This window comes from Thamnophis elegans, chromosome 10 (genome assembly GCF_009769535.1).
Source record: "Thamnophis elegans isolate rThaEle1 chromosome 10, rThaEle1.pri, whole genome shotgun sequence".
NCBI lineage: Eukaryota > Metazoa > Chordata > Lepidosauria > Squamata > Colubridae > Thamnophis > Thamnophis elegans.
In genome coordinates, this window is record NC_045550.1 from 33,131,379 (window position 1) to 33,157,976 (window position 26,598).

At 40.2% G+C, this 26,598-nt stretch overlaps 2 protein-coding genes across 2 annotated transcripts in view; one reads left to right on the forward strand and one right to left on the reverse strand.

Moving 5' to 3' along the window:
• Positions 1–587: 587 nt before the first annotated feature.
• MTERF4 (mitochondrial transcription termination factor 4) lies at positions 588–11,342 on the forward strand. The gene is made up of 4 exons (XM_032225391.1): positions 588–736; positions 6,265–6,769; positions 7,898–8,082; positions 9,698–11,342. Exons 1-4 carry the CDS (start codon positions 701–703, stop codon positions 10,040–10,042), a joined length of 1,071 nt encoding a protein of 356 aa, XP_032081282.1. The 5' UTR covers positions 588–700; the 3' UTR covers positions 10,043–11,342.
• A 467-nt stretch (positions 11,343–11,809) lies between these two features.
• SNED1 (sushi, nidogen and EGF like domains 1) overlaps positions 11,810–26,598 on the reverse strand; it is a 77,263-nt gene continuing 62,474 nt past the window's right edge. Inside the window, exons 23-33 of the mRNA XM_032225390.1 lie at positions 24,277–24,460; positions 23,441–23,553; positions 18,505–18,783; positions 17,705–17,840; positions 17,493–17,575; positions 17,299–17,400; positions 17,042–17,158; positions 14,514–14,601; positions 13,933–14,016; positions 13,464–13,493; positions 11,810–12,653 (exon numbers count right to left, since the gene is read on the reverse strand). Coding sequence (XP_032081281.1) covers positions 13,472–13,493; positions 13,933–14,016; positions 14,514–14,601; positions 17,042–17,158; positions 17,299–17,400; positions 17,493–17,575; positions 17,705–17,840; positions 18,505–18,783; positions 23,441–23,553; positions 24,277–24,460 — 1,208 coding nt within the window. The 3' untranslated portion in view covers positions 11,810–12,653; positions 13,464–13,471. The remainder of the gene's footprint in view (positions 12,654–13,463; positions 13,494–13,932; positions 14,017–14,513; positions 14,602–17,041; positions 17,159–17,298; positions 17,401–17,492; positions 17,576–17,704; positions 17,841–18,504; positions 18,784–23,440; positions 23,554–24,276; positions 24,461–26,598) is intronic.

Genomic DNA, 26,598 nt, shown 5'->3' on the forward strand with positions numbered 1-26,598 from the left:
CATCTTTAATGTTTTCCCTTTACACTGAAATGATTAAGAGACAGAAAGCTGATGCCTTTTGGTATTGCCTTAAAGCAAAAAACGATCCCAGTTATAGATATTTAGTCTTATAAATCACATTTGTCTCCCATAATAGTATGATATTTAAAAAAAACCACAATCCTATGTCTTGTAAAATTGTGAACCTGGGGCATCACTTTTATGCATTTTTGTGCTGTGACAATATCAGAAATAGTTTACGTAAGTAAACATGTGATTTACAACTGTTGCTTCCAAGTAAAATTGAAATATCTATAAGGAACTGTGGCACAAACGTTCGTTTCTGCAGTATAGTGGCTGAAATGATTTGGTTTGCAACCTGAGTCATTCGCGTAGATCCTATACAGTATAGGCAATATGAATATTCATAAGAATCGGACCTTTATTCAAGTGGGATTCTTTACAAATGTCAGGTATGATGCGCCTCTAATTACTCTCGGGGAGGATAATCGCGCACTCCCTCTGTTCACATTTCTGATTGGCCCCGCCCGGTCTTCATTCACAACCTTTTACAACTACTTCAAGGAATTTTTATCCGCCCTTCGATTGCCCCACGGAACCTTTTTCAACCCCAGCTTCCGTTTCGGTAGGAAAGCGTTTACACGAACACCTTCCCCTTTCGTTTTCTCGCTACTTATCCAAGCTGCGAAAGATCTGAGATATGCCGAATATGAAATCAGCAGTCCGCTATTGGCGCGTGAGTACACTTCGCATTATCAGTTTGTCCACCGAAAAATAATCTGTGAACAGAAACGCGGCTTACTATAGTACTTTTATGGGTTATAAGCAGACGTAGGAAAAGCTACTCGCCTGATGAGTTCGTATATACCTCTGCGTGTCCTGTATGAACGCAGCAAGTGTAATTTGTAACCATGGTTTACGATTGAGTGACAATATAAATCAAGCCAATTGCGGTTCACTAAATAATCGTTTAACTTTAACACTATTTGGGTTATAAGTGCCGTTCCTCTTTTACGGACGGGTGGGACGGAAGCATGCTCAAATCTTATCTAATCATTTCCAACCTAAAGCTTTCCAGCGATGCTGCCACTTCATTCGCAGGGTATATGCTCTTGTGTCCAGAGGAGGATAGCTTCCATAAAGGGGAAAGGTAGATCGTGGTAAAGGGGCGAGGTTGAAGAGGGATTCCTATTTATGTGTCAGATTCTATTAAGATCACAATCTGGTTTTCATTCATTCGTTTAATGTACATGGCGATTTCAAGGACATTAAAAGGCATATTTACTGCGTGTATGTATATAGTGTTTAGAAGAAAATGACAAATTACTGCAATTTATATAATTGTTTATAAAGACCAGTTTTTGGTGCACCTTGCATAACCATACATGTAAGTGTATTTCAAAGTTAAAAGCAAAATGAAACATACACTGAATTGCAGATTTAATCTGAAATTAGTTTCTATTTTTGGTAGAATAGTTTAAAATTCCTATTCAACCTGAGGCGTATACTGTATCAGATGAGCATTTATATTTACTTACGTTCTGTAGGATGTTAGCCCCCACCCCCTCCTAAAAAATTGAAACATCCTGGGAAATATTGAAAAGGAAGAATATTATATTTTCCTGGATCAGAAATGGAGAAACATATTTTTAGGCAGGAAACAGACTCACTCTTAATAGCCCCCACCTTTCTCAATGGGCCATTAGGGGCCCTGAGCCAGTTTATTCTACATAATAAAGATCTACCCCCTTCAGCTCCGGGGTGATGGGATTAAGGCATGATAGTATTAGCCCTTTACCCATCTCACAACAGGGCACCTGGGAAGACACTATGCTCAACCAAACTTGAATTCAAAACACAGCCTAGAGAGTTGCCCCTGCATGGCCCTATGGGAATCTGACAGCCAATCAGAGTACATTTCTTACACAGGAACGGGAAACAGAGAGGTGGGACCAAACAGAGAGTATAAAAAACCCAGGAACTCTCAGCAAGCACCTTCTTTCTTTTCTTCTTCACTCAACATCTTGAAGCATGTGATCACCTTTTCTTTTTATTATTTGGAAAAGATTGCTGCTTAAGTGTTTGCTACCTACAGAATATTTTTCTTTAAACACACTTTTGAAATATCCCCCAAAATGGAGTGCTAGTGTTTGATAGTTTATGCAGAAAAGTTTACTTTTTGTTTTAATGTTGACCAAAACCAAGCTATTTCTCTCCCACCTAATTTGTGATCATATTTGCTACTCATTTGCTAAAAATGCAATATTTAATGTTGCCATTGTGATTTGAATGGGGCTTAAAAGTGAAAATATTCAGTGTAATCTGTAACATTTTTTGAACAATTAAATATTTCTGAGGAGTAGTGACAAATTTATCTTAATTGTATGAAATATATGAATATTGTAATTAAATATCAGGGTAAATTGGGAAGCAAGTTGTGATAGCTTTAATATTTGATAAATTATGGTGGGATAGTACCGTGTTTCCCCCAAAATAAGGCAGGGTCTTATTTTCTTTTGACCTCCAAAATATGGTTTGCGCCTTATTGGGGGGGAGGGGGCTTATTGTTTTGGGATTGTCAGGTGGCTGCTCTCTTGCAAGCGGGCTCCCGTATAGCTGGGCACAGCCTCAGGTGCAAACGGCCATGAGGTGACCACGCTCACAAGCAGCTGCCTGGGAACCCCCCTCTTCAGCTTGGCAGAGCATCATTCACTGACCTAGGGCAGTGTTGGTGAACCTTTTTGGCACCGAGTGCCAAAACGGGACCGCACACATTTTTGGCCCCACATGCAAATATGGGTGCGTGTGTTCACACACTGAAAACTAGATGACCATCTGGTTTTCGGTGTGCGCATGCGCACCAGCCATGTGGTCTGCCAGTTTCTGGCATGCATGCGTGCACAAAGACCAGCTGCCTGGTGTTCATGCACCGGCTCCAGATTTTGAGGGTCCTTGTGGTTCCCTGCCCACCCACCTGATCCCTGTTGGGGTGGCGGGACATCCCCACTGATGATCCAGTTCTGCTGCCCTGCGCAGGGAGAGAGTGTTGGGTGGGAAATGCCACCTCGCTCCAGTGGAAACCCGGAATCCCTTCCCGGCCTTGGAACAAGCCAGTACAGCCCCCCCCCCCCATCTCCCGGCACTTCATCCAACGGAGTGAAATCGCTTCCTAGATGGCATGTCTCCATATTTGATGAGGGCTGGTGGATGGGGGTTTGATGGTCCCCATGGACGAAGGACCCAGCAGGACCAGCCTATGGGGGGTGGGGAGGACAGGAGCATTCAACATAATCTAATATTTGGGGGGGGGGAACTGCCCTGCTGTATAATTTAAACCTTGGAGAAGACAAATGCTCAACAAGAGCAGAACTGCAATGCAAAATGAAGGGCAGGGAAATCAGTGGGAAGCTGTGGGATGCCGGAAGGATGGGGGCGGGAGGAAGAAGGGGAATGGCGTGGCTGAGTGAGGGGGTCATATTTTCTTTTACAACATTTATATTCCCTCCCCGCCTCCATCAAATATGCCTGTTATCCTTAAATATACTTCAAGCGATTTGGCTGCATTCCTCCCCAAAGCCAGGCAATGGCTTGGATTTGAGTGAGATACATGCATGTTTGTGGAGAGGCTGTCCGGCAGTGAGGAGGGAGAAAAAGTCGGGGGGGGGGGGGGTTAAGCCAGAGCAGCGGCATTGGGGAGGGAGCAAATCGAGCAGGGGACATTAAGCCAGAGCAACCGAGGTGTCCCCAGCTTTTGAGTTAATCTGGAGGAAGGAGGAGGCACATTTATCCTGGCAGCTGACTTGGAGGGCAAGAGGATCAGGGGGTGGTGTGTCCTCCCCACAAGTCCCACCTGAGACACGCTAGGAGAGGGGCAGTGCTCAACAAGCGCTTGCCCACAGTCCAGCAGTCCCCGAGCTTCACCTCCCAATCCATCCCATCAAACGACAAATTAAACAAGGCTGTTTTCTGAAAGGCTGCGGGGGAGCCTTGCTTTGCTTTGCATACTCTCCGAGACCCATAAATACATTTATTACTGGCAATAAAAGCACATTGTGTGCGTTTTTCTTTGTCTCTCTCTCTCTGCTCCTCCAGTTCGCAACTTGACGTTTTCAATTGTTGCTCAGGTGGAAGGTGGGTGCTGCCGGCTCTCCAGGGAAGTCTCTAAGAAGTTCCCCTGCAGGGTCTGGCAGAGGGGGTCACTGCAGAGTCCCCAACCGGGCTGACCCCATCCCTCCCCTCCCTCTCAGTTTCACCCCTTCCCAAATTCCCCCAAGTGAAGCATTTCTAGGAAATTCTACGTAATTAGATGAAAGGTGCTTCAGGTTTTTTTTGGCTGCCTTGGTCGAGTTGGGGCTGATTTATGGGAAAGGAGTTGGGGTTTGCCCCTGGGGGAATAGGACTAGAAGAGTGCCCAGGGTTGGTATTTGTGTGTGTGTGCGTATGTGTGCGTAAGCGAGAGAGAGCAATCAATGGAGAGGGAGCTATGGGGTAGCGGCAAGAGAGAACCAGGTTGGATGAAGAAAGGTGAACATTCAGTGAAGCGTGCTGCACCCGCTCAAAATGCCGTCACTTGGATGAAAGGGGGCGGCCTTGGATGGACATTGAGCCCATAGGTGGGAGGGGAATGGAGGAACTCTCCTCCAGCCCTCCTGAGGCACCTCGCCTCTCCCACGGGGGCTTTTCCTTCTCCTGGCTGCTCCAGCAGCCAGAAGTGACGCTGTGACAGCCGCTGGGGCGAAGGGATGGTAGTGGCAAGGACAGGCCAGGGCTTCCCTCCCTCCCCAGACAAGTGGGCTACTTGCATGGCCCCAGCCCTCTAGCCTCCAGCACTGATGTGGATCCGTGGTCTGGAGTGCCTGGCAGGCTCAGGTGCACCAGAAGAGCCGGCTGGCCTCCACATAGCCCCAGAAGAGCAGGAGCAGCCACAGGGGGAAGGGCAGAAGCGACCGGGCACCCACTGCAACCGCGGGTAGCTTGCCTCCTCTCCAGCAGCTCCTCTTCCAGCATCTCAGTTGGAAGTGGCAGCTGTTGGGGAAGGAGCAGCAGGCACATGTGCCCGAATCGGCCAGGCACTCCAGACCATGTATCCACATCAGTGCTGTGGGCTGACGGGCTGGAGCCACGCAAGTAGCCTGCTCGGATGGGGAGGGAGGGAAGCCCTGGTTTGCCCTTGCCCCCGCCACCCCCTTGCCCCTGGCGGCTGTCACAGTGCCGCTTCTGGCTGGCGTGGGAATGGCTGCGGTGGTGGGCCTGTTCCTCTTGCCCTTCCCGTTGTGGCTGCCACTGCTGCGGCTGTTCTGGTGCGCCTGAACTGGCCAAGTACTTCGGGCCGCAGATGAGCTATGGGCTGGAGGGCTGGGGCCATGCAAGAAGCCTTCTCAGGTGGGAAGGGAGGGAAGCCCTGACCACAGCTCTGCTCTGCTAAAAAGCAACAGCTGGGATCTCCTCTCTGTGCCTTTTGGCACGCGTGGCTGTTGCTATTTCTTTTGCTGCTTTTTGTGCATGCATGCGCACCAGAAACCAAAACACTGTGGCTGATGCTCATGTGCGCACTGGAAACAAAAATCATTTTCCTAGCGTGCACATGCACACTGGGTGGCTCCTCTTCTGCTTTCTGGCACTCCAATGCACATGAAGACCAGCTAGTTTCCGCACCCGAACCTGGAAGAGCAACTGGTCTGTGTGCCAGGAGAGATGGCTCTGTGTGCGACTTCTGGCACGCGTGCCTTAGGTTCACCATCACGGCCCTAGGGTATCCACCTATCCACCATGCCAAGCCGCGTGGTGCTCTGCCTGCTCCCCAGCTCCCGCGGCTTGGCATATTCAGGGTACCCCCTAGGTCAGTGCATGGCACTCTGCCTGGCTGGAGAGGGGGATTGCGCGAGCGCCTGTTCCGTCCCCAGCTCGTGTGCCTCCCAGCCTCACCATGCCCTGGCCCAGCTCTCCCTACTCTCCGGCTTCCAAACTCCAGAGTCTTCTGGCAGCGGCCGCTCTAGGAGTGCGCTCTATGGTTGTGGGCTGGCTGCTGGAAGACTCTGGTGAGACAGAGGGAGGGGTTGTCCAAGGAGCTTATTTTTGGGGGAGGGCTTATATTTTTGCCCACCCGAAAAATATGGCATGGCCTTATTTTCAGGACATGTCATATTTTTGGGGAATCATGTTAGTTTTGGTTTAGTTTTGGCAAAGGTCTTTGATCTGCTGCAACTGTACTTGTTCTTTTCTTTTAACACGATTATGTTTGCTTTTTTAAATCTATTTTTGCAGATTTTTGAGAAATGCAGGTTCCCGCCTCTTGCCTATGACTCTATCCATTTACCTTCTCTCAGTGCATTATTACCAGTTGCCTTTTGGTGGTCTCATCGATTCCTGGACTGCAGATTGATTACTACCAGGTCTTTTGTACAAAGCAAAAAAGGCTTTCCCTCTTACGGGTCAAACTATGAATCCTCTCCAAAGCCTGAAGAATCTTTAACTAATGCACCAATAGAAGAAGTAAATGCAACAGATGTGGACCATTTGAAGCTAGAAGAGGACACAAGTGCTTATGTTAACCTGGGATTCAGTCCTGCTCAGATGACACAGCTATTTAACTTGCAGTTGGATGCACCATTTCAGTCAAAACTGACTGCAATTTCAGAATTACTCCTATTGGGTTTAAGCATTACCACAATACTGAAGGTCCTAGAAAAGAAGCCTGAACTACTGAGAATGCCACCAAAACATTTGAAGGAACGTGCAGATCTTCTGAGGAGACTTGGCTTAGATGCAGGTAATATTCTCCCTGAATTGTGCAGTTGCTAAATTTATACAATGAATTAGTGCATTATTTAATTTGTTTAGATTCTGTCCACAATATATTTAGTTTTCCTGTCCCTTATATTTAGGTAAGTGTTCATGTTCAGTTAATCATATATAGTCAATGGATATTCTTCAAATAGCTACAAATAGCTACATACGTTTCTGGATCAATCCCTTAATCTACACTGAGTTTCTTATAGAAAGGTGCCAATTGCTTGCCAAAAGATATTAGAATATTTTACCCACCATCTTTCATTTCAGCATAACTTTTTTTGCTGCCAGAATAAATATTTTGGGGTTTGGTGAGTGTCTTCGAGGACTAAAAGGTCTAGAGCAGTGCTGTCACTTGACAAAATGGGATTATTTTGTCATATATGCATACACACATACTTCTGGGGGGAGAACCTAGAGTTGGGCTGAACAAGTGCATTAAGCTTCTGTTATAACGAAACATCTGTTTTGCTATTTTTACATACACACACACACACATGCATAAACACACACACAAAATATTTATACTCTGTATATCAATAAGGAATTGCAAGCAGTGAACAATGTGGAAATATTTCACGTTGAAATAGCCGTGGTGGCACAACGGTTAGAATGCAGTATTGCAGGCTAATTCTGCCAAATGCCAGCAGTTCGATCCTGACCTGCCAAAGGTTGATTCATCCTTTCATCCTTCTGAGGTTGGTAAAATGAGGACCCAGATTGTTGTGGGCAATATGCTGACTGTAGACTTTTAGAGAGGGCTGAAAAGCACTATGAAGTGGTATATATGTCTAAGTGCTATTGCTATTGCTAGTTTTGCACTGAAGAGCAGTAAATTAAGTACAAAACTGGGATAATGTAATAATGTACACTCAGAAGTACTCTAAATGCATTATTTAGAGACAACATGCTTAGGCATTATGTGAAACACTTTGGAAAAACTGTAATTTAAAAATATACTAGTTTGCTCTTAATATTTCTAGGGATAACCAATTTCATTGTATTTAAGTACAATGACAATAAAGATTATACTATATGGGTCTGTTAAAGAGAAAGAATAGAGGATTTTAGTCAGCGCTATCTTATCTTTTCCCTCTTATTTTAACAGAAAACCTTACCCAGGTGGCACTACATTTTCCAAGTATCTTTACAGTGCCACACAAAAGAATCAAATCCCTAGAGAAGCTTCTTAAAGAAAAATGTCTCTTCACAATGGCACAAATATCAAAAATTCTACAAACAAGTCCACAGCTCCTTTTAGAAGAGTTAAATGATGTAGAATACAAATTCCAGGTATTTTCAGAATAACTTTGTTGATGTCAAATTGTACTTAGTACACTTTTCCAATACTGAATTTGAGCAATTCAATAAATAAAAATATGTTTTAAGAGGTTTCATATATATCCTAGTTTCAGAATGTGACTTTAACATTGCATTTATCATTCCTTCATATATTGCCTATAACAATGTTAGAAAGTTTTGTTCCTATGCACTTTTTTTTGCTTATTAAAATCTTATTATATCGATCCTGAGAAATATCTGTCGATTGAATCTACCTTATGTTGTTTCTTGCTTCTGAAGATATAATGATGAAGACTTTGGCCCAGTGTTGGGTTCCTACTGGTTTGGACTGGTTCAGCCGAACCAGTAGTGGTTTGGCAGCCTAGGTCACTGGAATGGGCAGCGACCAAGGTTTGCCATGCCCCTGAACTGGTTCTCCGGGTGCCACCATAGGCACCACCATCTTGTTTTTCACTTCTGCGCATGCACATATTAATATTAATTGCACTGTGCATTTTCCCGCAGTGGGCATTAAGCACATGCACACATGATCGAACCGGCAGTAAGTCTTGCTGGACCCCATCCCTGCTTTGGCCTCATATCTTACTTCAGGAAAGCTTCAATCCTGATGTTTTGATTTCACTTATCTTTAACTATATTTCCCTTCTGTTGTTTTGAAAAATGGAACCTTCCATTGTTATGCTTTTTTGTTCTAACAATTGCTGAAAATGATATATGACTCATAAAGTCCAGATCACAGGAAGTCATTGTCCTACTCTACTCTGCCTTGGTCAGACTTTATACTTGTGAAACCAGTTACTCATGAAGCAGCACAATTCTTCCTATTGGACACCTTCAAATAGAGACTTGATTCTTAAAATGCTTTAGCACATCCTCTACTGAGAAAGTGCTTGTAACCTGTGAGTTCTCAGGTGGCTTCCAGGTCTATGATTTACTAATTCTGTGAAGTTTTACAATAACCCTATTTCTTCTGGATGACTTACTCTGTTTACATTTTTATATCCACAAAATTTTAATTTTAAAATTGAAAATGCCAAATCACTTTTCATCTTTAGAACGTAAACACTCAAATGCCCTGGGTGTTAGTAAGCTAGTTATCTGCTTGATTTTCCTGTAAAATATGAGACAAAATATAGGAAATACTAAGGAATAGTAGAAATATGCAGCAAAAGGAACTTAGCAATTAAAAAACAGTTGCCCCTCTAATCTTTCACCCTTAATCTACCACACTATGGATTGGTTACTTAGAATTCAAGTCCCATTAGCACCAGCAATCATAAATAATTATAATTTATGATGATTGAATTTTAACACATATAGCAGTCTCAATTCCTTCACATCTCAATTGATTCTCAGATTTAAAATTAAAGTATGTGACGATACCCCTTAGAGCTAATTTTCTTGTACACATTTCATGCCTGAGTAAAGCTAGATTTTTCTTGCAGGCTGCAAGTTGTGCCCATATAGGTATATTAAGAACACAAACTTCTTGAAACTTAACAGATGCAATTTAATGTATTTTTGTGTCAAACTCTGCCCTTGACTTACATTCTTTATAGTAGAATCCTAGTGTTTATTCTTTCACTTAATAATCTTTGTTTTTTAGTTTGCGTATTTCAGGATGGGACTTAAACATGGACAGATAGTGCAGTCTGGTTTCTTCCAAGCATCGATGGCTGAAATAAACAAACGAATAAATTTTTTGGAGCGCTTGGGACGCTATCAAACTCCTGATAAGAAAGGACAGACCCAAATTATGAATCCCAAACTGAAAAGTATTATCAAAACTTCTGAACAGGATTTTGTGACTAAAGTAGCCTGCTCCTCAATTGAAGAATATGAGGTCTTTAAGAAGTTGCTGGCCGATGAAGAAGAACAGAGGAGGCAACAGGAGGAAGCAATGGAAGAATTCTCAGATTCAGAGAATGATGATGGAACTGGTTCTGAATAATTTTGCAATTAAACGTTTTTGCTATCTGGTAATAGTAGTAGTATTTCTTGCCTTTTTAAGATAGGAAGGAGGGAGCTGATGGATACTTCTGATAATAGAGAATTCTAATACTTGTGAATATTTTTAAATGAGTTATTAAAAAATGAAAGGCAGGTTGGGAAATCAGACTCAAAATATCAATTCATAAATATGGCTTTAAATAAAGCTTCTAAAGGGTAGCCTTATTTGAAAACATTTTTTATAAATGCAGTTTTTATAGCTATCTCCAGGAATCCTTTCATTCTTAAAAAAAAAAGCTGAATGACTTTGAAATAAGTTATATATTTGGTCTAAAATGAAAAAAAAAAACCACAAGGTAAACTTTAATAAAATAAAACCTTTTTACTTTATTGGTGCATTACATATGCCTTGATCTGACTACAGAGTACTGAATTGATAATGGTCCTCTTCTGCCTTAAGACAGTCTCTGGGGAAAACAGTGTGACAAACAAGGAACAAGCAATAAAGATCTGTCATACCCTTTGTCTTCTGCAGATACAATTTTAAAACTTTACTTTGGAATTTGAAAAATGTAATATTTTGGCGCTACCCCTTCTTCGTTCTCTTTATTCTTGGAAACTTTGATATTCTAGTTAAAAGGTGAAATTGTTCTCCTAAGCCAAATATGTAGCGTAATTGCAGTGCTGATGTGGTTGTTCAAAATCCCAAGGATTTCACATCCTTCTTCCTCTTCATGTAGTCTTCCTAACACACATTTTCTGCTGACCATGCTCAGTTCTCATTTAGTTATTTTTCCCCCCAGGTTCTGTCACATCAGAAATAGAGGGAACAATACACCAATTCAACCTGGTAATGTTGATGAACGTGCAAATATTTCTGCTGGGCTACACTGTCTTTAGCAGAAGGCTACTGGGTTTTTAATAGTTGTAATTCTACATTTTTTATGCAATCTGTGGCCCTTTAGTATTGTGCCATCTCCCATCAGGGAAAAGAATCACAAATGGACAATATCACCCATTACTCACAGCACACATAAATAACTTATGTAGAAATGCGACTAAGCATCTCTTGATGACTTCTAGGGTTTTTAAGTTTTTTATTTATTTATTAATTTCTTATACCACCCATCTCCCCTACAAGGTGACTCTGGGCAGCTTAAAAGTTATAAAACAAGTAAAAATTAGTTAAAATATTAAAAGAATGAAGGAACTTTGGAACTACTTTGTGCTATTTCTGCCAATTGCAAGGATTATTGTCTTTCCAATTAGAAAAATATCCCCTTTTCAATATGCTGCTCTATGCTAAATAAACAATATTTACAGCTCTTAAAATTTGCCATGAATTATGTTGCAGACAACGGGTGTGCCTTTTCTGCAATAATCCAATACCTGCCAGAATAGTAATTTAAAACTATGACTCTATTGTATTGCTTTATAAAATACAATATATGTCTATTAACACAACCTTATCATTTAAACTAGTCATAGTCATTTGAACTAGGCTAGGTAATAAGGCTTTTTGAAGGCTAGTCATCGTGTTTTGCAAAATAAACACCACTGAAAAGGGATGGAGGCCTTTTTTCCCATCGGCATCACAATTTTGTCTTTTAAGAATATCAAAGAAAATACTTTACCTATTAAACATTAAGGTTTTCAGTAAAATTCTTCATAAACAGTATTTGGAGGCCGAACAACTAAAAGTCTTCGGTTTTTCTAAAAGATAGATAGAATCCTCTATTGCTGTTGCTGCCAGTTTTTTTTTCTAATTTTAACTTCTGAAGTGCTAATAATTTGTTAGCAATAAGGAATTGAGGAGCTGGCTAAACAAATTGGATAATTTTTTCATTTACATTAATTTGCCAAGGAACAAAATACCCCCCAAGGGTTTGGTATATATGATTTTAAGTGTTTGAGGATCAATTTCTGAGGCAACAAGATTTGTTTTTAGGTTATAAAGAGAACACTCAGGACTCCGGTTTAAGGCAGTCCATAAATCAAATTATATATCCAAATCTCAAATGCTGTTAAGCTCGAGTACTGTTTTGCGGATAGCTTGCAAAAGAACTTTTACTCAATTTATATAATGAAATTAGATCCTATGATGAAAAGAAGCTGGAAATGAAAGTGAGATATAATTATCTTGCTGAAGAGAAGGGGCTTTAAGGCTATATTCTTGAACAAAAAAGGTCAAGTCTTTTGTTCCAGCTGTTCCCTCCCCATTTAAAAAAACCAGTTGACATGTTGAAGTTATGGTATCCTTGGGATGAGGTGGAGCTGAAGACAATCTAGATTGTTCAGTATTGCAGGTACTGATGTAATAATTCTCCATTTCATGCCAAATATTTGTATTTTGATTGTAAATTAATAAATGGATTTGTTCTCTATTCACATTGCAATTAAAATCTGTAGCAGATCACTGTTATTCAGCATTCCTTGAGAGCAGTTTCTTGGTATTCCAAAAGCAGGTAGGATCACAGGAATTCTGTTGGTACAACAACTCTGGCACTTATCAGTAGAAGACTTACTGGAGGGAATCTTCCTCTTCCATTTAAGGATTGAGATACAACCTTAAAATGAGAGACTGTTTTCCATCAGCCATTATCAAATAAGCACTATAGAGAAGCAGAAATAAAAGCTGTAATACAATATATTAAAAAGGTGAGGCACAGTGTGGCTGAATAAACCTAGAAAAAAGTACTTTGCAACATAAGAGAAAACATACAAAGCACCTATTTTCAAACAGTTAAAACCGATGGATCCTTTGCAAGACTCACATGGCTACTTTGTGAGCTGTTCCTAACTGAGCCTAACGTACATGAATGCAGCTAGAAACCGGTAATTGCATGAATAATCTGGGTGCTCTAATGAATTGAAAAGACATTTCTATACAGTATGTTATAAAGCATTGCTTTGCTTAGCTTTGCTTAGCTCTGTAATACATGCAACTAAAAATGCAATGTATAATACACACACACACACACACACACACACACACATATATATATATATATATATATATATATATATATATATATATATATATATATATATATATATATTACATAAATCTAAATGTTGTATATGTTCTCATGAATTTTCTTATGCCTGATTTGTTGAAATTTTAAAAAACCCAGTCATTATTAGCTTGGTTTGCTAATTCCATTGTATTCACAAAATATTACAGTTTCCTTCTGATGTTTGGCAGGCTATCAATATCTTAGAGATTCCTCAAAAAGGAGGTGTAAATATTTGCTTGTCAATGATGCTTTACCCATGGCTTAAGCTATGGGAAATTATAAAATGAGTCTGGCATTTCCTGTCAAAAGAACTCTGATTTATCAAGTATCTAAATTCCCTGATTTATCTAGTATATCAATTAATGGAACCGTCATTCCTATCCACTACCCAATAAAGATACTTACTGTGGGTTTCAGTGCCTGTTGATTTGTTTTCTGAAATAAGAAATTTTAATATATGACTATTTATCTTACACAGTAACGTAGGACTTATTTCTAAGAACTTCTTTATTCTATTTAATTCCAACTGTGTTAGGTAAAAGAAGGGACAAAGATACAACAAATAAAATATTGACTATGATATTCATAAGTAATTCTTAGAGACTGCTTGGACAAGTCCCTTCTTGACAAGATTTTTTTTGCAAGTGGTTTGCCATTAACTCCTTTCTAGAGCTGAGAAAGAGTGATTGGCCCAAGGTCACCCAACTGGCTTACAATATCCAAATTGGCTGAAGTTCCCCATAAATTAACATCCAGGGTCTATGATGTCCACCATATTGTTAAAAATTATAATTGGTACTGTGAGAAATTGGAGGTTAAACATCCTTAGGATTTCTCCCCAAATGATGGCTTATAAAAACTACATTCGTTTTACCTGCTGAGTGCCTTATTTGTTATAGTACTCTCACAACTCTCCTTATAACAAATGTCGTGGTGCGCTTTGTAGACTCTCTTGTATCTGGTAGGAAAACAAACATATATCAAAGAATGAATGATGGGAAAATTGACCATAAAGAGGTACAGCATGGGTTGTAAATTAAATCCCAGAGTTTAAATCCCTTGGATTTATTTTATTTTTTTACTCTGCAAGAGTAACAATCCCCCAGGCCCATTGGCAGAAAGACAGTACTCACATTTCCCCCAAAGCCTCAGCAGAATAAGGCAACCTGCAGTCTCCCCAAAATCATATTGCCAAATTTTGATGGTACAACTGGTGAAAGTTGACACTATCTTGCTATTTTGAGGCAGAAGAAAGATATTTGTAGTATAAATCTAAACTAGCCTTAATTCAGTGTGAAAGACATCGCTCCTCCCCACACACCCCTCCCTAGGCTTCCTGTGGGAAAAAAGTGAACAGGCAGGTTGGAATACAAAGCAGACTGCATCAGGGAGAGCAGGCTGAAATCTGAAGTTTGATATGTGAAGGAAAAAATGGTCAAGAGTTACAATACTTACAGATAATGGCAGACAGGTCCTTCCCAGACTGGAAAAAGTTTTGTTTCAGAGTACAGCCGAGTACAAGATTGCGGCACTTTTTTACAAGCTGGTGGGGAAAAACATTATGTACTGAGGACATTCAATAAATAGAGATACATATTGGGATTTAATTTTCTTTGCACAAATCATTAAAATTATTTAGAGCAATGCCAAGGAATTAAATTGTTCTTATGTGTATTTGTGTGTGCGGGTGGGGGGGAGGAATATATCTTGAAAGAGATTTGAAGAAGGGAAAGGAAACACACCAATAACAAGTACATGATACAACTTGATTGTATGTTAGTGCTGTATGTTCTCAGATAATAAAATATGCTGTACAACAAAGAGGGTTGTATAGATCACCTTGTAATTTCTGTAGCAAACAAGGCAAGAGCAGTTTTTGTAAAGCACGTGAATGTCATCTTCTCAAAAGAAAAAAAATCTGGTGCTTTTTACATCCTTATTTTTGTTTTAATTCTTTTTTCTTCTGTTCAATCATGTCTGGTTCTCAAACAACTGCTTGGACAAGTCCCTGCAATTTTCTTGGCAAAGTTTTTCAGATGCAGTTTGCCATTACCTCTTTCCTAGGGCTGAGAGAATGTGACTGGCCCAAGGACACCAAAGGTCTCCTGCTTTATAGCCTGATGCCTCAATCACTGCACTGACTGACTCTTATACAGTTAGAATTTTAAATAAAGCTCAGCATCATAATTATGCATTATCTTAAACAAAGCGCCCTTAAAACTTCAACCTTTCCTCCCTCTTACAGTTCTGCCCACAGATACACAATTACAAATTGTGCTATGCAGTCATATTTCCTATTTCCTAATAGCAATACTGAAACAGCAATTCCACTCCGTAAAGCAAGCTTGCAGCAATTCAACCTTTGCTCAATTTCTATCCATATATCTGTCTACAGTACTTAATTATGTAAGCCAGTAGCTATGTCTGTAGTATCTTTTTTCCATTAAAAAAGATGGACACCTATATTTTGTAAAAATAAGAGCAATTTGAACATAGCAGACTGGAACACCTGCATAGTCTTCAGTGTCCTCCTTAATTCACCGTGACTTACTCTAAGGCTGTGATGGCGAACTTATGGCACGTGTGCCCGGCGTAGCCATGTTGCCTGGCACATGCAGCATTGCCCGTTCCTCTTCTGGGTTTCTGCCGCGCATGCACACGGGCCGATCAGCTGGTCTTTGTGCATGCAGCAATGCCGGAAACCAGAAGAGCTGGTCTTCCATTTTCCAGCATGCGCATCAGCCAGCTGATTGGCGCATGCCAACTGGAAGACTTGCTGGCCATGTGGGCGCAAAACCAGAAGTTCAACCAGAAGCTCCTCTTCCTGGTAGCAACCCACACAAAATGCTCCCTTTTCAACACTTGGTGTGCTGAAAAGATTTGCCATCACTGCTCTAAGGTAAGATGTTTAATGTTTATTATAGTTTAAATATGAACCCCTTCTCTGGATTATTCTTGGTGGCATAATTTCAGTTCATTATAGACAATATGAAAACAGAAAGAAAAGGGCAGAGTTGGGAAATAATTGTTAGGAAAGGGACAAGATTTGTTCTAAGTTTTTATGCACATCTTATTTCATTTTTTCAATATCTACTACTACTTTCCATTCATGACCCAAACATGTACTTCCCACATATGGTTTTTAATGTTCATTTATAGATCAGAAATAAATTCTATGAATAAAATGTAGCTTGCAAGGCAGAGGTGGATTGCCAATTTCTTTACTACCGGTTTGGGTGCGCTCCCACATGTGCTCGTGCGATGCTTCGGTGCATACGCAGAAGCGTCTGGGTGGGCAGGCGGAGCCTCCTGCCACTGCTACTACCGGTTCGACTGATCCAGGCTGAACCGGCAGCAACCCACCTCTGTTGCAAGGTCAATATCTTCTGAACCAAAACTATATGGAAAGTGTATACACACACCCATACCCACACCCACACCCACACACCTTTATGAAAAATCACCTTCCAAAACCTTTTTTTAAGCCACTAAGTTTTTCTTTTATGTATCTGTAGCAATCATATTACAATTAGATTCCCTAAGCGGAATCTATATGTACACAAATATTACTTCCTGTTCCAAGAATATTTTTTTTTCAGTTCATGAAATTTATCAGTTCCCAAAGTCTGATGAACATTACATTTGTGACCAGGGCGTGGGCATATGTCTTCTTTGGGCCAATTTTTTTTTGGCAGTATTGTAGCATATATTTATTACAGCCCATAAATCAATTTCTTCCCCTATTTCCCACTGCAGATTTTTAACTCAACTTCTTCCAATTTATGGATAAATTTCTATGCAGTTTTTATCCTGCACTGTTAACACCATTTCTAATTCTGTATGTACGTTTTTCAGTCCCTTTAAAAAGAGGAGCAATGCTTGCATATCCAGGCCGATTCCTATTGTCCCCTTCCTTCCTTCCTCTCCTTCTTAGTAACATGTGGCAAAATTGTTCAGAAAAGCACACTTTGCTCTTAACTCACCTAGTTCACATAATCTGCCTTTGAATCCTGGAATACAGTCACAATTGTAAGACTCTAAGCCAGCAATGCAGGTCCCACCATTTTTGCAGAAGTTTATGGAACAATTCTGTCTCTCACCTGGTAATGCAAAGGGAAGGGTGTAATACTCTGGCTATTTTTAAGATTCTTGATAATCCAGTACAAATCAAACATTACTTAAGGTTGGAGAGGCAAGGGGGTAATCTTGGACCATCTCTATCTCCTTTCTTCAAACATACTTTCTCTCTTGGTACTCTCAGGTTCTGACAGCTGCACTGCTAGTTTGGCCCGACTAGTTGATTCCTCCACATTTTCTTCAACTTTCTTGAGATCTTCTGGTTCTAGAAGAAGCAGGCAAGAATAGATTTTAACCAAAAAGTTTGTGCTGTGTAACAGAGCAGAAAGCCAAGAAGGGAGGGTGAACAAAACATACGTGATTTCACAGAAACTGATCGACTTGGAGAGCTGCTGATTTTAGTAGTGATCCTTCCTCTACCATCCACTAGTTCTGTAAACCTTTAAAAACAGAAACGTTCAGACATTCCCATTTGCAAAGCTGAAATGATGTGCGCCAGTTTAGCACCCCATGCATCTATAGTTACTGTATTCTAGTTTCATTTATTGTAATCCAGTTTCATTCTTTACCTGGGTGTTAGTGAGGGCTCCTCGGGGACAAAGTGCTCAGCAAGCACATGTGGTTCTCGTAGGAAATCTGGGGGCTTTCTGTTTCTCAACACCCGTGGAAGCCCAGTTTGTCTTTCAGAGATGCCATCCTTCTGCACTAAATATAAGACACGATAACAAAACTGGATGAATGGAATGTAAAAATCTGGGTAATTTGAGGCCTGTCTCCTTTTCAGCAGGGTATGCCTATGCCACAGTCTTAGAAAAAAAAAATCAAAGTATGCTGGGGAATGTTATTGTAATTATGATGCTGGGCAGATGGTAGAGTTAAGACTTTCCTTTTTACCCAATAAAAATCTTCCCAGAATAGAACAGATTCCGCAAGGGAGACATTCCTCGTCATAAAAATAATCTTGGACAGATATGTTAAATTTCCTTGAGGATGCAGTCACAACCAGATTCATTCTATTTCCCTCCCAATTATTATTATTATTATTATTATTTTTTAAAATAAGATATTCAGTAATTGAGTTCCCAATACTATGTTTGCTTCCTTGGTAGCAACATGATGTTACTTTAAATCAAAAGGATGAGCAAGACACTTAAGCCTTTCATTTGCACATCCAAGGAAACAAGATGCAAACACTGATTCTTACATTTTGCTTAAAAATCATCTTACTTTTATCACAGAGGATAGAAGTAGCTGATCATTGAATGCATGAAGGATATAGATACAAGCTGCTGCTGACTCTGCCTTCCTCATCCTTAATAAGGAAGGTAAACAACAGCAGTATGAAGAATAATGTGTGATCTATACTTACAGGCTGTAATGTAAAGTTGGGCAGGCTCACTCATCACTTGTCCTTGATCAGTATTTTGAACAGCCATCACAGATAAGCGATACCTTTGACCTGGGTTCAGGTCACGCACTGTGTAGGAAAACAATTTTCCATTGGGGACATAGCGGCTCTTTACACTCTGGCTGGTACTGACATTGATGATGTAGCCTTCCAGTGAGCCCACAAGGGGTTGTTCCCAAGTCATCTGGACAGAGGTGGGTAAAACTCTGGATGCAGTGAGGTTTCTAGGAGACGGAGGTCCTGTTCAGAGAGAAGAAGGAAATTTGATTGGAATCCTTTTCAGCTGCCTATCAAATAAATAATTCTGAAAATGGGGGAACCCTCAACTAGTATTAGGCTTACTTCTCTGCTTTCTTAAATGAGTGCAGCTTCTGGGAATTCACTAGTTATTTGGCTACTGCGATTGTGTTACCTTTGTGCCTTCTTTTACATTTGTATCTTCTCTCCTCCCCCAATTTTATTCCATTCATTGAAAAGAAAGCATACTCTGTGTACTACTACTACTACTACTACTACTACTATTATTATTATTATTATACAATTGTATCACAGCGGCCAGTTGTTTCACCGGATTTGGCATTGGTTACTAGTCGGGCCCCTCTTTGGTGAGATTCACAGCCTTTGGGGCTGGTTGGTAGCTCAACAGCTCGAGTCCTAACCAAGGACCTAGGTTAAGGTAACGTCAGAGGATGTAAGGTGTTCCAAGTAGGGTGGTTTTTTGTAGAATCAGAATGTTCAAGTCTGATAAATTTAGAATGTCCAAATAGTGAGGTAGCCCTTTGGGTATTGCTCCAAAGGCTCCAATTACAATCGGGACAACACACAATTTCTTTTCCCACAGTCACTCAACTTCAATTTGCAAGTCCCGGTTCTGTGTTATTTATTATTATTATTATACAATTGTATCACAGCGGCCAGTTGTTTCGCCGGATTTGGCATTGGTTACTAGTCGGGCCCCACTCAGGGGCCTAGGACGTCGTAACGTATTTTCGTAATATGCGTGCAGATCCAAGCAGTGCGGCTTTTTGCATTTGACTGATGGTGATTTTGTCAATTTTTAACTGTTTTAAATGTAATTCCAGTGCTTTTGGAATAGCACCCAGTGTGCCAATTACCACTGGAATTACCACTGCTGGTTTGTGCCATAGTCGTTGAATTTCAATTTTTAAGTCCTGGTATTTTGCGATTTTTTTCATGTTCCTTCTCAGCGACCTTGCTATCACCTGATATTGCGATGTCTATGATTGTGACCTCATTTTTCTCAACCAATGTGATGTCTGGTGTATTATGCGTCAATATTTTGTCTGTTTGTATGCGAAAATCCCACAAGATCTTGACCATCTGATTTTCGGTGACTTTTTCAGGCTGATGTTCCCACCAGTTTGTTGCTGTTTTAATATTATAATTTTTGCACAAATTCCAATGGAACATTTGTGCTACTGAATTGTGCCGCAATTTATAATCAGTCTGGGCGATTTTTTTACAGCAGCTGAGTATGTGATCAACAGTTTCATCAGCTTCTTTGCAAAGTCTGCATTTGGCATCATCAGAGGATTTTTCAATTTTGGCCTTAATGGCATTTGTGCGGATAGCTTGTTCTTGCGCAGCCAGGATTAGTGACTCTGTTTCTTTCTTTAATGTACCTGTTGTTAACCATAACCAAGTTTGTTCACTGCCACTTTATCTTTTATTTTTTCCAGAAATTGGCCATGCAGTGCTTTGTTCTGCCAACTCTCCATTCTTGATTTTATCACATCTTTTCTGTATTCTTGTTTCGTCGGTTGGGCCTTCAGTAGTTTTTTGTTCTTTACTTCGATTAATAGATGTTCTTGACTTTCTTTTAAATAATCAGCCAGTGCATGTTTTTCTTCTTCAACTGTTTGCTTCACTTGTAATAATCCTCTGCCACCTTATTTTCTGGGCAGGTATAGTCTATCAGTATCACCATGTGGATGTAAACTGTAGTGCATTGTCATTAGTTTCCTGGTTTTTCAGTCCAAAATGTCCAAATCAGCTTGTGTCCAGTTAACTATACCAGCTGTGTATCTTATAACTGGTATTGCCCAGGTATTTACGGCCTTGATTGTATTTCCACCATTCAATTTAGATTTCAAAATTTTCCTAACTCTGTTGGTGTACTCTCGCCTGACAATAGTTTTTACTTCTCCATGCTTGATATTATCCAACTGCAGAATGCCTAAGTATTTGTAGGCTTCATTTTCGTTGCATTTAATTAGTTGGCCATTGGGCATTTCAATTCCCTCACATGCAGTGATTTTGCCTCTTTTTATGGATACAGTGGCGCATTTTTCCATGCCAAACTGCATTGAAATATGGATGCTGAATATTCGGACTGTATTTGTCAATGATTGGATTTCTATTTCTGACTTTCCATAGAGTTTCAAATCATCCATATATAGTAAATGCGAAAAAATTTTCAGCTTCTTTGGCTGTTTGGTAGCCTAATTTCATTTTTTAAAAGATTATTATTATTATTATTATTATACAATTGTATCACAGCGGCCAGTTGTTTCGCCGGATTTGGCATTGGTTACTGGTCGGGCCCCACCCAGGGGCCTAGGACGTCGTAACGTATTTTCGTAATATGCGTGCAGATCCAAGCAGTGCGGCTTTTTGCATTTGACTGATGGTGATTTTGTCAATTTTTAACTGTTTTAAATGTAATTCCAGTGCTTTTGGAATAGCACCCAGTGTGCCAATTACCACTGGAATTATCACTGCTGGTTTGTGCCATAGTCGTTGAATTTCGATTTTTAAGTCCTGGTATCTTGCGATTTTTTCATGTTCCTTCTCGGCGACCCTGCTATCACCTGGTATTGCGATGTCTATGATTGTGACCTTATTTTTCTCAACCAGTGTGATGTCTGGTGTATTATGCGCCAGTATTTTGTCGGTTTGTATACGGAAATCCCACAAGATCTTGACCATCTGATTTTCGGTGACTTTTTCAGGCTGATGTTCCCACCAGTTTGTTGCTGTTTTAATATTATAATTTTTGCACAAATTCCAATGGATCATTTGTGCTACTGAATTGTGCCGCAATTTATAATCAGTCTGCGTGATTTTTTTACAGCAGCTGAGTATGTGATCAACAGTTTCATCAGCTTCTTTGCAAAGTCTGCATTTGGCATCATCAGAGGATTTTTCGATTTTGGCCTTAATGGCATTTGTGCGGATAGCTTGTTCTTGTGCAGCCAGGATTAGTGACTCTGTTTCTTTCTTTAATGTACCTGTTGTTAACCATAACCAAGTTTGTTCACTGTCCACTTTATCTTTTATTTTTTCCAGAAATTGGCCATGCAGTGCTTTGTTCTGCCAACTCTCCATTCTTGATTTTATCACATCTTTTCTGTATTCTTGTTTCGTCTGTTGGGCCTTCAGTAGATTTTTGTTCTTTACTTCGATTAATAGATGTTCTTGACTTTCTTTTAAATAATCAGCCAGTCCATGTTTTTCTTCTTCAACTGTTTGCTTCACTTGTAATAATCCTCTGCCACCTGATTTTCGTGGCAGATATAGTCTATCAGTATCACCACGTGGATGTAATTCCAGTGCTTTTGGAATAGCACCCAGTGTGCCAATTACCACTGGAATTACCACTGCTGGTTTGTGCCATTATTATTATTATTATTATTATTATTATTATTATTATTATTATTAATTAAATTTATATGCCGCCCAATCCCGAAGGACTCCGGGCGGCTTACAAAAAGAAAGAAAAGAAAAAAGGAAAATAAGAAAGGATAGTTTAAAATTCACAACACGCATTCATTCTAATCAGCGCTGGACCTTGACAATAAGGTCAACAGCCGCAGGCCTGCTGGAACAGCCAGGTTTTAACAGCTTTCCTGAAGGCCCTGAGAGTGGGTAAGGTCCAGATCTCTGTGGGTAGCTGATTCCAAAGGGTTGGAGCAACCACAGAGAAGGCTCTCCTCCGGGGGCCCGCCAGCCGACACTGTGTGGCTGACGGCATCCGAAGGAGGCCCAATCTGTGGGATCTTACCAGCCGTTGGGAGGTATGTGGCAGTAGGCGGTCTCGCAGATACGCTGGCCCTAAGTCATGTAGGGCTTTAAAGGTAATAACCAACACCTTGAATTGCGTCCGGAGACCAATTGGTAGCCAGTACAGCTCGCGGAGGACAGGTGTAACGTGGGTTACACCTTGCACCTTGAAGACTTTGCACTTATTTGGGTGCTGATCTTCATAACAAGAAGTATAGAGGAGGAACAATGAGCAAAGTAGTTTAAAGTATGGATTTTTAACTTATTCCAGAGGAAATTATGGAAATAATTAATATTTAAACCATCTTTCTGCATCAGCTAAACTAATGATATCATGTAAAATTAAGCAGGAAATCATGCACACTGAATGGTAAATGTTCATTCCAGCTGTACGTCATTGACAAGCAAGGTAAGTCATTCCCTCCTTTACTTTCCACACTCTTTCTTTCGAGGAAGTTGCATGAAGAGCAGAGTTTAATGATTTTCAAATTGTGGCTTCAACAGTTAGGGGGCATTTCCTCTTTAGCAGTATTTTGAAGCTAATGCCAGCTATTAAATTGCAGCATTCTCTCTGTACAATTATGTGTGACCATGAAGAGCAGAAACAGTACAAGATAAAAGTTTGTTCAGTTTTTATATGTGAAAGCAAGACAAAGAAATGTACTAGAGTTGAAAAAAATATCTATTTCCTTCTGTACAAAAAAATGATCATTCAAATCATAAACAGTGCAAAGTTTGGTCAGATGCTCTGCTATGGTATCAGCAAGAGGGCTACGAACACTTTTACCACTGTTTTGTTCTGTTGTTTTAATTGGTTTATGAATTACAAAATGACAAAGCAAAAAGCAAGCAGAAAATGTTCACTAAAACTCACGGGTCCAAACGTAAGAAGGAGATGTAGCAAAGCTCTCTGTGGGATGATCTTCACTACTAAGGCCACTCAAGGTCCACATATGGATAAGATACTTCTGTCCTGGTTGAAGGTCCCTTATGGAAGATTAGATACGATGAATAAATCTTAAAGAGTTAGGATTTTGGAAGAAAAAAAACCCACAGTCTCTTATTGACCACTGATGAGTCAGAAATTACTACCCAGTCAGATATATGCACACAACTGTTCAATAGAAGATAAATACTTGAATCAATGCCAGTTTCAATTTTCTACCACATGTATACTTCAATTGTCTTTCTAATTTGAGAAGTTTTTATATTTAATTTAATGGAAATAAATAAAGGTGGATTCAGATAGGATAAATTTTCCCTTTCTTTTTGCCACTTAGCCTTGTTGATTTGTCTTCCCTTTCCCGTCTTTATTATGGATTCAAGCGCTAATTTTAGAGCTAATTTCTTGATGAAGCATCTGTACACTGAGGTTCCTAAACTTCATAAAAAATATCTAAGCAAGAAATACAACTGCTAAATCTCTAATCTCAGCTAGGCCTATGGAAATAGTCTGGTAATGCTCCAATAAACTCAGAAGGCCTTTGAAGTAGCTGTGCCAATTTTCCAGTGGCTATTCTGAGGCTTTGAGAAGTGGATCTTTACGAGTGCTTTGCTCACTAAATTATTTATCCTGGCCTAATCTTTGGTGATCTAGCAGGCCAGCTGTTTAGCTAAATTACAAAAAACCCAAAACACTCTGAACTATTTTTATTTATTCACCACTACCTCCCTTCTTCCATCCCAATATTTTTTCTTCTTCTTGCTTACCGAAATGTGTATTTGGTCACAGTATTGTTTAATTCTACAGCATGATCCTCTACATCCTCTGGCTGCCGTATGGACAGGCGCACCTTGCTGACTGTGTCATGTTTGACTTTATGAAGAGCCCATTGCACAGTAATGGTTGTGGAAGTCACCTTGGCTATTTCAAATCCTTCTACTGGGTGAGGTCCTGTTAGGATGAGAGAAAGGAAGCGCAAGGGATTGTTACAACTCACTACAATCGACAACACACCCACATGACCTTCCTCAAGAAGTGCAGACCTATCAGAAGCCTTTTTCTTGTTTTCTACTAAGACAAATGTTGCTCTGGGATTTTGACAGGAATTTTACAACAGAATGCACCCCAGCCCCATCCCACCTCCTTTGGCAGTAAACTACACCACATCTTGTAACTGTATCGGAGAAAAAGCATTTTATTCTATAGTAAAGGGTCTCCCTCAAGAGGTTCTGATACACTCAATTACCAAGTATTTATTTATTTGATTTATATCATCACCCATCTCCCCCATTCAATCCTAGAGCCTCCAGGAAATGGGAAAGAACCTGAGTGAATCACTTGGTAAAGTCAAAGAAGAGATGTACATTTAAGTATCACTAGCTTACTGATACCATTCCCCGTGTCAACAGATGATCTAACCCAGCAGCTTCATGTACATGTTAAAAAAGAGTGGAGAAAGTGCAAAGCCCTGAGGCGCTCCATAAAAAAGTAAAGTGAATGTCATAGAAAACAATGGTGAGTTTCTACCGGTTCGTACCGGTTCAACTGAACCGATAGTGGTTTGGCGGCCTGGGTCGCTGGCACCGACAACGACCCAGGCCTGCCATGCCCCTGAACCGGTTCCCCGGATGGCGCGGCTGATGCTGCCATCTTGTTTTTCAGTTCTGTGCATGCGCAGAACAATTGTAATTGCATTTATGGGTAAATATGCACGCGCGCAGAGCGAGCATCTGGCGTGCGTGAAAGTGCGGGCGCAAAATTGCACACGCACTGAACCAGCAGTAATGTTGGCAGCAAACCCACCCGATAGAAAGGATGAAGCCACAATTTACACCAATATCCAGGAAAGTCTCAGTTTGTGGCTTGTATTTGAGACTAGCAGCAAGATATCCTTCTCTGCCTGGGATTTGTACATTTTAATTCTAATTTCCAAATGTTGGTTTTTAAATATTTTTTTAATGCTTTTATATATGTACCGATAATTCTCAAGTTACAACCATTTGTTTTGTGACCATCTGAAGTTACAACAGCACTGAAAAAAGTGACTTATGACTGTTTCCCACGTTTACAACTGTGGCAGCATCCCCATGATCACGTGATCAAAAATCAGAAGCCAGATTCACTTACCAACCAGGTTACTAACAACAACTGCAGTGATTCACTTAACAGCTGTGGCAAGAAAGGTTATACAATGGGACAAAACCCATTTAACAAGTTTCTTGCTTAGCAATGGAAAGTTTGGGCTCACTTGTGGTTGTAAGTCGAGGACTACCTATATTGTTTTTTGTTTAATTATTGTACAGTACCCAGAGTTACTTCTCATGAAATGGGTGGCTACATAACTTTGATTAATAAAGATACTTCATGAATACAGACAATTATTCTTTTACAAAGCAAGCTCTAGTTCTGCTGCTTCCAAGCTGATACTTTATATTGGGGCTAGTATTCTTGACTTTCTGAGAATTATAATTTCCAACTTCTGGAGGGGGACCAATGGGGACAGATATTCTCACCAGTCAGTCAGGAGCATAACAGCATAGTAAATGCAAATCCATGAACAACAGCACTATCTATTCATCAACTTTCTGCGCAGCTAATTTAGTGCTATGCAACTCAAATTAGTAGGGAAGTCCCTGGAACAAATGTACTAACAACATGTCACTTTTATATGTCTTATGTGTTCATATTCTAGCACAAGTCATAATCCCACAGAAAAATAGGCTAATTTCAGCTGCATCACCCGTAAACATTTAGTCCCCCAAATATTTCATTGGCATAGCGTCTACTAATACAGCTGTTTCTTATTCTGCATTTTGAAATAGCAACAGCCATAAAATAGACAAGAAAAAATATCTGTACCATTATGGCTATAAAGCAGCCTAGATAAAACTTGAAAAAGCCTTTCCCTGTAAAATGTTTTAAGTAAAACATTGATACAAGTTAGTGAGATCGATAAGAGCTAATAAATTAGTAGGAGAACAATGCAAATAAAATTTGTCCACATTAAGTGTCATTAGAGCTCAATCCAATTCCAACAGAGCAGTTTGAGATTTTTAGAGAAGATAATACTGCAGAATGACATTTGTCTT